This window comes from Bombus fervidus, chromosome 15 (assembly GCF_041682495.2).
Source record: "Bombus fervidus isolate BK054 chromosome 15, iyBomFerv1, whole genome shotgun sequence".
NCBI classification, from domain to species: domain Eukaryota; kingdom Metazoa; phylum Arthropoda; class Insecta; order Hymenoptera; family Apidae; genus Bombus; species Bombus fervidus.
Window position 1 is genome coordinate 5,262,998 of NC_091531.1, and position 11,887 is coordinate 5,274,884.

Sequence of the window (11,887 nt, forward strand, 5' to 3'; positions counted from 1 at the left end):
TTTCGTTAAACTTTACACAATCAATCAATGAATCTATAAATTACATATAAATAAATTAATAATACACTTTAAATCTATACTCTGTTCAAATACATAGAGAAAATTATGAAATATATACAACATCATATAATATGTATATAGAGGAACATTATTGGAGTATATCAAATTTTTTAAATTAAAATGGAAGGTAAATTAAACCATAATAATATATTACCAGTAAGTCATATTGAATGATCCGTATCGTACAACAAGCAACGACTCAACTACGGTCAACCGTTACATTTCCAGTGCGCATTTCAGTGCACAGGATTATTTCGCGCGCAAGAAGAACCAATAGTAAAACAGTTTGATTCTAAAAATCATTTTGGCTTATTTTCACTTGAATTTTTGAAGCAAAAAGAATTATAGTCATAGAATAAACAAAAAGTGCTTAACTTTTTAGAATAATACATAAGTTATAATATATACGTTTTGAATTTATTTAATTAGACACATCTAGATATTGTCAACTTAAGAAATTGTGAAGATACTATTTATTGATGGCAACTAAGTGATTGCGGATTTTGTCAATAGGTGGTCTTAGCACATTTTTTTATTTTGTCAACGTGTTCGATGGACCTAACCTATATTTTTTTCTTATTCTTTGGACTTCCACCTATAATTTAATAAAAAATTTTATCGATTAGTTATTTAGTTTCGTTTTTATCCTAATTTAAAAATGGAAGAACAAGACATGCATTTCAGACGTATTTTATTGTATTATTTCCGAAAAGGCAAAAACGCATCGCAAGCACACAAGAAGTTATGTGCTCTATATGGGAATGAAGCATTGAAAGAAAGGCAGTGTCAAAATTGGTTTGCCAAATTTCGTTCTGGTGATTTTTCACTGAAAAATGCTCAACGGTCTGGCCGTCCAGTTGAAGTTGACAAGACCCATATCATGGCCATTATCGATTCAGATCGTTATAGCACAACGCGTGAGATTGCAGAGAAGCTCAATGTATCGCATACATGCATTCAAAAAAGAATAAAACAGATGGGCTATGTCAAGAAACTCGATTTATGGGTCCCTCATCAGCTTGACGAAATTCATTTGAAGCAACGCATTAGCATCTGCGATTCGCTTCTGAAACGCAACGAAATTGATTCATTTCTGAAACGACTGATTATTGGTGACGAAAAGTGGATAGTTTATACAGCCCAAACGACACCAAAAGCTGAGATTCACCAAAAAAAGATTATACTGTCAGTTTGGTGGGATTATAAAGGAATTCTGTACTTTGAACTTTTATCAAAAAAACAAATGATTAATTCAAACGTTTACGTTCGACAACTCGCCAAACTGAACGATGCACTTCAAGAAAAGCGCCCAGAATTGGCAGATCATAAGGGTGTTGTTATCCAGCATGATAGTTCAAAATTCCACGCATCTTTGGTCGCTCGCCAAAAATTATTGGAACTAGGTTGGGATGTGTTGTCACATCCACCATATAGTCCTGATCTCGCGCCTTCAGATTACCATTTACTTCGTTCCATGCAGAAGTCCTTAAATGATAAAATTTTTAATAACGCTGATGATGTAAAATCACATTTAATTCAGTTTTTTGCTGACAAAAATCAGAAGTTTTATGAACATGGAATTATGACACTGCCTGAAAGATGGCAAAAGGTCATCGAAAAAGACGGACAATACCTAACTGAATAAAGTTATATTTTTAAGCAAAAATTTTGAATTTTCCTTCTTATTTAAAATACGCAATCTTAGTTACCAACTTAGTTGCCAACTCAATAAAAATGAAATTTTTCATTTAGGAAAATACACATTTGGGAAGACATGTGAATATTCTTTATGCAATTAATTCTTCAAAAATTAAGTATTTATATAATATAAATTTACTAAAGAAAATGATCATGCAATGTGGCATAATACATTGAACATTTTTTTATTAATATTAATATTAACGTTTTATTAATATTCTTTTTATTAATACATTAAACTTTGAATATAGTTTAGTTTAGTTTAATTTATTTTTATCTCCAAATTTAAAATATTTGATGGTGGGAGATGCCATCATTATGATATATTTTAATTTTTATTTCCTCAGTAGCCTCATAACAAGCCTGTCACAGAACTTCCAAAAGACCGCATGAAAAATTATTACAGGTAACATCATTGATATGTACTTACATATATATACATATTTAAGATTCAATCAGTACAAAACTTAAAAATTATTGCACAGAATTATATATATTAACTTATATATTTATATAATTATATATATTAACTTAATTACTTTGTAACTTTTAATTGTAATATAACCATATTTATATAAAAACTGTGGAAATAAAATCAGAGTAATGTGAAGCAAGCAACATTATTATTATGTTTTATTTTGATGTATACGTGATTAAATTATGTAAATTATAAGAGATGATAACATTAATAACATTTTTCATCACTGTACTCTACTAGATTTTATTTAACTTTTACATATATTACATATGTCATAAATTTATATATACTATTATTGTAATATGCTAACACAAATATTATTCACATTAGATATTTATCAGGCATAATAATACATTTGATGTTAATATACAGATTTTCTTGTAGACAGTTTAATTATATGTACGTATAACAAATTATTGAAATTATTATAATCAGATGAAATTATCAATAATACATTTTTACTATACGGATAAATTACTATAAAATGAATTATTTAAATAATTTACACAAAATAAATTATTTATGTATCATATACAGGGTAATTTCAGATTTACATACTAATTTCTCTAAAATAAAACTAATTTTCATCTATCTTTAATTTATAGGAAATACGTATCCATCTATTTTTCATATATTTCTTATCAATTGCAAGCAAAGTAAATATTTGCATATAAATATTTCTTGGAATGGTTTTATTCACCTTAAAGGAGCATTAATCTGTAGATGCTACTACATATCAATGCTAAAACATATGCATACATTTACAACTAGAACTACAGCGAACTGTGATGTAGTGATAAGTACACATTAGATTATTGTATGGATATACATACATTACCTATAAATGGAGGCATAAAAATATATGTTTATAATACATGTAATAAATGTTGCTAATAAATAATTACACTTCTTATTATAAAAATTGTTTAAAAAACGTAGTACTAATATGATAACATTAAAACTAAGGGAAGCATTTCTGTTTATCTTTTGTAAAGATATGTGTAAATTTAATTTCTACATAGATATGATATATAGTTTCATATATAAGTAATATAGCACAAACTTTCAAAGTTCACACAAAAGATCAATAATTAAAAATTTATATAATTATGTATTGCGAACATTTAGTATTATTACCATCTAACAGAAAGTTTCATTCTTTTAACTATTATTTATATCTTTGTCTTTTTACACTTTATATTTTACATCTTTTAAATTAGTGAAATTGCTTTAAAACAAATTATTATCAAGGAGGTACATAAAAATTATATAATTCTAAAATTATGAATACTGTATGTTTGGCAAAATCGTTTAAAAAAATAATAGAAAATACAGTTTCTACTAAAAGTATAGTAGGAAGTACCTGCATATTTATAAACAATTAAAATGCTTTACGTAAGTATTCCTAAGACATATACATATATACCTCACGTAATTATACTCGATTTTTTCAAGTAATATAGATTTCGTATGTATATAAATGCAAATTTCTTTGTTACGTACGTATTATATATTATTCCGTAAATCACATCTAATTCATTTCTACACAAATAATTACAGCTTTAGATACCTATTACTCCAATCCACCTTCTTCTTCTAATTTTGATAAGAATTTTGGAACTCTATATTTTGGTTCCACTTGACGTGCCATGTCTATTAAGCATAGCAACTTCTTTATACCAATAAATACTCTGAAAGAAAAATATACAAATCGTGTTTTCGATATTCACACATTTAAATAAAAATTAATATTGTTAAGTTGTTCCGAATAGACATACCGTTTTCCTTGAAGTTTGGCATGTAAATATACAATTTCTTTTTTATTAAATAGATCCATTTCTTCTAAAACGCTTAAAAGATGGTCAGGAGTTGATAAATTAGGTACATGAAGAGTTGTACTAAATGCTGACAACATTTCCATGTCCTCTAAAACTTGTCTGGAGAAGATATGGTAATTATATTAATAAAAATATATGCAACTATTATTTTGGAGTATTGTTACATTAACATTAAGTATTTTACCTGCGGCTTGTAGTACAAAGTACTAATAATTTACGACCACGCGGTGGTTGTTTTTTCAGTAAAACTAACAGCGCTTGTAAAGTCAAGTTAGAATATCGTGGACCAATAGAACCATAATCTAACAAACGCTCAATATTATCAACTAGAATACAACTGAGTTGTGAACGATAAGCATCGTCGAATATCTAAAAAATAAAATAAAAAAAAAACAAAAAAATATATATTTTATATTATTTATTATATTATAATTAGAAAATATTCAGTTCATATTTACCTTTCGAATTAAAAGACATTTTGCAGATTCTGTGAAACCAACCATATCTTCTGGTGTACATACTTTGACGAACGGAAAATCGGAATTTTTAGCTATTTGAGCAGCAAGTGCTGTTTTTCCACTATTTGGAGGTCCTTCTAACAAAACTGACACAAGACCAGAACCTTCAGCAGAGCGTGCCTCTTGAATATATAAATTGCCATCAGACAAAATCTCTGCCACTGGTTTGCCCCAGTTAATAATACCACGTATAAGAAGATGATCTAATTTTTCTGCACTTGTGCCAAATGCCTGTAACATAAAGTAAAGTCGTTAAAGCAAATCATTGTAATTCTTTGTTAATCACACTCGAATTTCTTTTAAATTACTTACAGGTTTAACATCATGTTCCAAAGCATGAAGAAAATCAGTTCTGGAAACCATAAGTTTCTCCATTGCAGCAGGATCTACTTCTACCTTACTAGAAGCTTTAATTAATCTATTCATAGCAGTACTTTGTGCAGCTCTAACTAGGCCTTCTAATTCTGCACCACTGAAATTTTTAGTTAATGTGGCTAGTTCTCTTAAATCAACATCTGGTGATATCTTCTTATAATCTTTCATTCTAGATGTGTGAATATTAAGTATTTGGAATCTTCCATGTTCATCAGGCAAGCTGATTTCCATTTGTACCTGCATGTATACAAATTTTATTTAATTAAGTAATGGTAATGGTTTTACAAACATTATCTTTAAAGAATATTTAATATTATTAAGAAGAATACCTCTAATCTACCAGGTCGTAGTAAAGCTTCATCAATCATATCTCGTCTGTTAGTCATACCAATAACAAGAATATTATTTAACTGTTCTACACCATCTATTTTTGCGAGCAACTGATTTACGACAGTATCGTGAACTCCTGTATTTCCAGCAACACTCCCTCGAGATTTACAAATAGCATCAATTTCATCAAAAATAATTATATGTAATCCACTATTTGGTCCAAGCTAAACATAAAAATTTATTTATCAGTAACCACTATCGCCGCTGCGTGTTTCGCTTTCATATTGGAATTAAACAAGATTTTCTAGTTTTTCTTGATCCTTTCTTTAGTGAAAATGTTTGCTCTATAATATGCCAGTATTAGACTTTCTCCTAGACCTTTAGTTTTTTAAATAAATCGGAAAATGTAAGCAAAAAATGGTGTTTTAGGGGTCTTTTTCGCTTTGATCATTATTTGAACACACTTAAATGTTTATAATCGAATAATAATACACATATTATATTTATTTAAGTGAGCCTAAAGACATTTTTCGTCCCAACCGCAATTCGATAGCTGTTACTGAAAAAAGAATGAAACATCTCCAAAATTGAAAATGTACAATTTTTTTCATAACTGATTTTTTTAAAAACTTTGGATTCTAGGAAAACATAATTTGCAGATTTATATCTAGTACACAAAAGTTTACAAGAATTAACTACTGAAGGTTGCAAAATCGGAAAAAAGTTAAAATTTGTTAAACAATGTAATTTATATTTATAATTTATATTTGTAAAACAGTGTAAAACACGTAATCAAGGTTGAAAATATTTTCATACCCTCTTCTCCTCTTCTTCAGCATCAGCAAATAATCGTCTAACATTAGCTTCACTTTCTCCAACATATTTATCCAAAATCTGAGGGCCATTGACGATTTTGGGTTCTCTAGCATTTAACATAGTTCCTATCTGCCTTGCCATTAACGTTTTACCTGTACCTGGTGGACCATACAGTAAAATCCCTTTTACGTGCTTACAACCCAGTTGAGTAACAATTTCTGGCGGAAAAACTCGTGACGCGAATGCTCTTCGAAAAATAGCACTGAATTCATTATCCAGTCCACCAATTCCCATTTTTTGAAAATCCCAATCTGGATTGATAATTGATTGGCGAATAACTTTTCCCTTTGCTTTGCCAATAAGGTTTACATTTGAATTTTCTGCCTTTTCAAACTGTATAACAGTATCGCCCAAACAACGCCCCATTTGAGTTTTTTTAGATACTGTATTTTGTCCAGAACTTATAGCAGATATATCAGCAGCTTCCAAACTTTTAACTACGAGGCCAAGCATTCTTTTATCCTTGAACTGAAACACCAGTTGTTGACCCACGGTGAATGCCTGCCCCGAAAATTGCAACAGAAAATCTTTAGCCATTTCATCAGTATTGTATGGTTCCAAAGTAGTCCTGAAATATCATTACAAATTTTATTATACATGCTATTTTCTTTGCATTTTCCATGTAATGCACATACGATTTTTTTTGCAAGAAGTCTGCTTCTAATACAATAGTGCATAAACATTCTGTACTGGAGGTAGGATTAAAATGATATGGTCGAACTTCAATTTCCTGATTAAGGGAAAGAGTGGCCCATTTCCTCTGAAGTAAACTAAATCCAACAGTTCCTCTGGGTACTTCATGATGTCGTTTTATAGTAAATACAAAGTGATGATTTGGTGCAGTGGTAACTTCAATGTGCCTAAAAGATACAATTATGTTGAACTTCATATAATCTGTCAAATAAACTAAAATTATAAATTTTATTATTCTTTTATTGCCTTATTTGTCGATTTAATTATTTAAAACCTTATATGTTATTTATATATATCTATATATAAATATATATAAGCTGAAAGCAGCGTTCACACATTTCTGTATTTTCGCCGCATGTTCAATTCCCGAACAAATGAATTAATGATTCAGTATAATATGTAATAGTTGTCACTACAATTACTATACTGCTACAACAGCTTGTTCAAACTATAATGAATCAATCACTTGCTGGCTCAATTGTTTTTTTCCCTAGGAGCATATACTTACGTATGTTTCATATCCGTGTATACGATGAAATCACCGATTCGGTCGCATTCGACATTTGGTTTTGTCGATGTATGAAGTGATTCGGCAATAAAACCGAATCGGCCGATACATTTTCTTTATCGTACTTATAGAAGAGTCATAGAGGAGAGTGCGTATGAATCGTTGAAAATGGCGAAAATAAATGCGGAGTTTATGATATCGTTGGTGGAACAAAGGCCCGCTATATGGGATAAAAGATTAGATTCATATAAAGATAAAAATTTAAAAGAAGCATTATGGTGAGAAATATACAATTTGTTAAAAGAAGATTTTGATAAAATTAATAGATAAACAAATAAATTTTCCTAGAGATGAAGAAGAAAATCGTCATATTTAATTTTTTAAAAGTCTTTTGTTATCATTACATATATTCAACAATAATGAAACTTTAGAATTTCAAGTCAAAGTTATAAATTTAATACGAAAAATAAGAAAATATATGAATATGTAGACACTTTTTACCATACTCTTCTAGAGAATCAATAAATGAATTTTATGAATGAATAAATTATAGGGATCAGAACTTGCATCAACATAACACATCATCTTTGTTTTAATTGTAAGTCCAATCATTGAATCCAGTCATTCAATTACGGATTTAGATCTGATTACTTGATTATATATAATGATAACAATTTAAAAATTAGTCTTAACCATGCAATAATTTTCTCTTTGAAACTAATGCTTAGTCTCATAGTTGTGTTCTGTTTTGTTAAATCTCTTCCATGCTTTTTAACAGATCATCAAAAGTAAATATTCATGTACAAAAATAATTAAAAATTTTATTTCATCCCTTAATTGAAACATGAACATTTGATAGGAACCCAATTGATATACATCATTTTCAATAGGATATATCTTCCGTTGATCCTTTTTTTGTGACATAATGAAAAACCATGAAAAATTCATAATGAAAAAATATTTACGTCCATTTTGTCAGACTGCACATAACAAAATAAACAAACAAAAATAGGAAGTAAGCATATGCGTGAGAGTTAGATTTTTGGTAAAGGTACAGAACCGTGTGAACACTGCTTTCGGTCGTTACCAACTCGGTAATTGGGCCGATTCATTGATTTGGTACTTATAACAGTCACATCAGACGATACGGCTTTTTGACCAATTCGGTTTTACCGAATTGGTAGGATCGATCAAAAAACCATATCATCTAAACTGGTTCTTATAGCTACAAAATCAATGAATTAATCATAGGATGATATCTTTACCTGACATCATCTGGGAAATCATCTGGATTGATTATAGCACAATTTGTAATGCTAAGTTCATCAGTAGGACACCTTATTGCCTTCATTCTCTATGCAAAAAGTAAATTTTACTATTGAGAAAAGGAATCGCACTTATTGAAATTATAGTATATCACTTTACAGTCTTATACGCAAGACACAAGACTGACAACTGATCAGACTTTTGGTGGTGGAGGATTCCGCATTACGGCGCTGTTACGAAACTCCGAAAAGCGCGCGCAGGGTGTAATAATATGTTATATTTAATATCAGTAAAGGAATAAATATTAGGTAGGGAATAATATTATAATATATTAATAATATTAATAAAGGAGTTAGTAACATTAAAACGATGATATCCTCCTTCATAGGAGTTGCGCGATCTGTGTATAAAACTATGGAATTTTCTCTCTTCTTTGCCTTTACGTTAAATTCGTTCGCTGAAAATCAGATTTAAAAGTTCTCTCTGTTCCGTTCCTCTCTTTTTTCTTCTATCTCTATGTATTTGACAATTGGTTGGAAACACCTGCGTAATCAGTTTCAAATTACATTTTGAATTTTTGTTCTGAAGTATGCAGTTTGATATTTTTCTTAAGATCTTACCTCTGTATTAAAAAGATTTTAAATCAATTCCTAAAGCGTTGGAAAAGTGTCGAAAAGTAAAAAGCTAAAATAAAATGGAAGGAACCGATGTTTTGCACGTGGAAATCTGTCAAAATATCGACAGGTATCATCCTTTTTTTATTATTAACGACTTTTTACGATTACGATAATTTATGTTTCAATTGGAATATAATTCTTTTATCAACTTTGTACGCTATATTTTGAATGTTAAATCCATTGTAAATAATAATATTTGACTTTCAGCACACTTTCTATAGAAAAAATAGAGAATTTAGTATATGCTGAAATAAATGCATTAGAGGATATTGCTTTAGATACCATTATGTATGGAAAAGACCTGACAAACTCCACTTTACAGACCCATATTGATTCTATAATATGCACTTGCAGTCATGGAGAGGTAAAAGTTTAAAAGTAAATTTAACTGTATGTACAAAGAAGGTTAGTAATACGAACATTATAGTTACAGAGAACTCACATGAAAGTACAAGGAGCTACTCTAAAGTTTCATGTATATAGATTAACTACAGAGTTTGCAGCTACAGAGACAATGGAAAATGATGGAGAAAGTCTTCCAGCCTCATCCCATTGGGTATTACCATCACAAGAATTTCATTATTTATGGGAGAGCCTTTATTTTGATTCCAACATAAAGGATAACGTTAGTTGAATATCTTATAATTATCCCAATTTTTCATAATACCTGAAAATGTTCTGTTCCTTTTTTAGCTACTTCACTTTGTGGAAACAGCAATGATATTTGCAGACCATAATATTAATACTAACATCATATGTTGGAACAAAGTGGTACTATTACATGGGCCACCAGGTACAGGAAAAACTAGTTTATGTAAAGCCCTTGCTCAGAAGGCTGCTATTCGTTTAGGTAATAGATTTACACATGGCGAATTTGTTGAGATAAATAGCCATAGTTTATTTTCAAAGTGGTTTTCAGAGGTAATATTACAATAACTCATTAGAGAAATTCTTTTAATTAGTAGATAATAAAATTAAAAATATTACTATTTGCAGAGTGGTAAATTGGTTGTGAAATTATTCAATGAAATAAGAAGTCTTTTAGAAAATCCGCAAGCATTAGTTTGTGTCTTGATTGATGAGGTAGAATCCCTGGCGCATAGCCGGAAATCTTATAATAATGGATCGGAACCCACTGATTCCATAAGAGTAGTGAATGCCTTATTAACGCAACTAGACCAAATAAAACGATATCCAAATATTTTAATTTTAACAACTAGTAATTTATCAGAGGCCATTGACATAGCATTCGTCGATAGAACAGATATGAAGCAATATATTGGACCTCCTTCGCATCAAGCTATATACAAAATTTATACTTCCTGTCTTAAAGAATTAATGAGGGTAAATAAATATATATATTTTCCTATTTCGTCAAATATACTATTTTCTCTTTTTCCAGACAAAACTAATGGAACCAGAAGAAATTTATGATTTATCATGCTTAAAAAAGATGGGCTATGAAGAAACATTTCAGACAAAGAACAGTCTTAAATTAATGGAGCTCAGTCAAGAGAGCGTGAACTTAAGTGGACGAGTTTTAAGAAAAATACCATTTTTAGCTCATGCTTTCCATTTGAAAACAAAAAAGTGTACTCTAAGTCGATTTTTAAGAGCCATGCACATAGCGATTGAAAGAGAAAAGGAAAATACAGAAGAGATATTCTAAGAGGTATTTTTCTCTAATTCTTGGACCTTTTTTACTTTTCTAATGTACCTAGTCTTAACTCAATGAAAGATTTAGTATTTTATTTATTTAATACTTTTCATACCATACATTGCTTTTATGACATAAAGATATGTGTGCATTTTATTTAAATTTTTCTAATTTTTTATTTTCCCTTCCTGTGAAAACTTTTGGTAATTGTAATGAAGGTCATCGAGGTAATTAGGGTGGAAACTCTCGTAAATAATAATTCAAAGAAGGATGGCTAAATTTGTATTACTTCAGAGATATAAAATTCTAGTGACATCATTCTAAATCATAAGATATAAAAATAAAATCATTTATAGTAAATGTGATGGGAAGGTTGTAAAAAATGTAGATGAGGTTGACAGCGTCTCGAAATACATTTAATACATTTCATCTAGTTTTGGAAATAAGTTATAGTATAATTAGAATATTTGCTCGTAATACCACACTTTAATTTATCGCGTTTTGTCATTAATTAATAATTTGAGCAATGTGTTTTTACATACTATATAAGTAACTTTTCTTTACAAAATAGCATTCGAATTTTTGTATTTCATGCATTTATTTCGAAGTTATAATCTTTTGAAGTCAGAAAGTTCCAATTCGTCTTTCAAGGCACCGTTAACTTCATCTACGTCTTTTACAACTTTCCCATCATATTTGTTCTGAATTATGTGGTTTAATGATACCTTCAGATTTATAGAATGATCCCTTATTAGAATTTTAATTACCTGAAGGGATACAAATTTGAACATTTTTCTTTTCAAATTACAAAGTTCCCGCCATATGAATCTCGATATCACCTCGATTACGAAACGTTCGATAGTCACGACCTCTCTAGTTTCGTGATAGGCTATGGTAAACGGTGCGCCATACG

At 29.5% G+C, this 11,887-nt stretch overlaps 2 protein-coding genes across 3 annotated transcripts; one reads left to right on the plus strand and one right to left on the minus strand.

Moving 5' to 3' along the window:
• Positions 1–2,452: 2,452 nt before the first annotated feature.
• On the minus strand, positions 2,453–8,833 carry LOC139995324 (vesicle-fusing ATPase 1-like). Of its 2 annotated transcripts, XM_072018700.1 has the most exons (10): positions 8,640–8,816; positions 7,375–7,594; positions 6,809–7,033; positions 6,114–6,741; positions 5,297–5,521; positions 4,905–5,204; positions 4,533–4,823; positions 4,259–4,443; positions 4,015–4,173; positions 2,453–3,927 (listed from the first exon to the last, which is right to left on the minus strand). In XM_072018700.1, the coding sequence occupies exons 2-10, from the start codon at positions 7,383–7,385 to the stop codon at positions 3,810–3,812; spliced, it is 2,142 nt and encodes a 713-aa protein (XP_071874801.1). In that variant the 5' UTR covers positions 7,386–7,594; positions 8,640–8,816; the 3' UTR covers positions 2,453–3,809. The 2 variants fall into 2 exon arrangements, with proteins under 2 accessions (XP_071874801.1, XP_071874800.1); XM_072018699.1 differs by lacking the exon at positions 7,375–7,594 and having other exon boundaries at positions 8,640–8,833.
• A 311-nt stretch (positions 8,834–9,144) lies between these two features.
• On the plus strand, positions 9,145–10,988 carry Pch2 (pachytene checkpoint 2 protein). Its single transcript, XM_072018707.1, has 6 exons — positions 9,145–9,384; positions 9,525–9,681; positions 9,751–9,942; positions 10,011–10,238; positions 10,314–10,661; positions 10,720–10,988. Exons 1-6 carry the CDS (start codon positions 9,335–9,337, stop codon positions 10,984–10,986), a joined length of 1,242 nt encoding a protein of 413 aa, XP_071874808.1. The 5' UTR covers positions 9,145–9,334; the 3' UTR covers positions 10,987–10,988.
• The last annotated feature ends 899 nt before the right edge of the window (positions 10,989–11,887 follow it).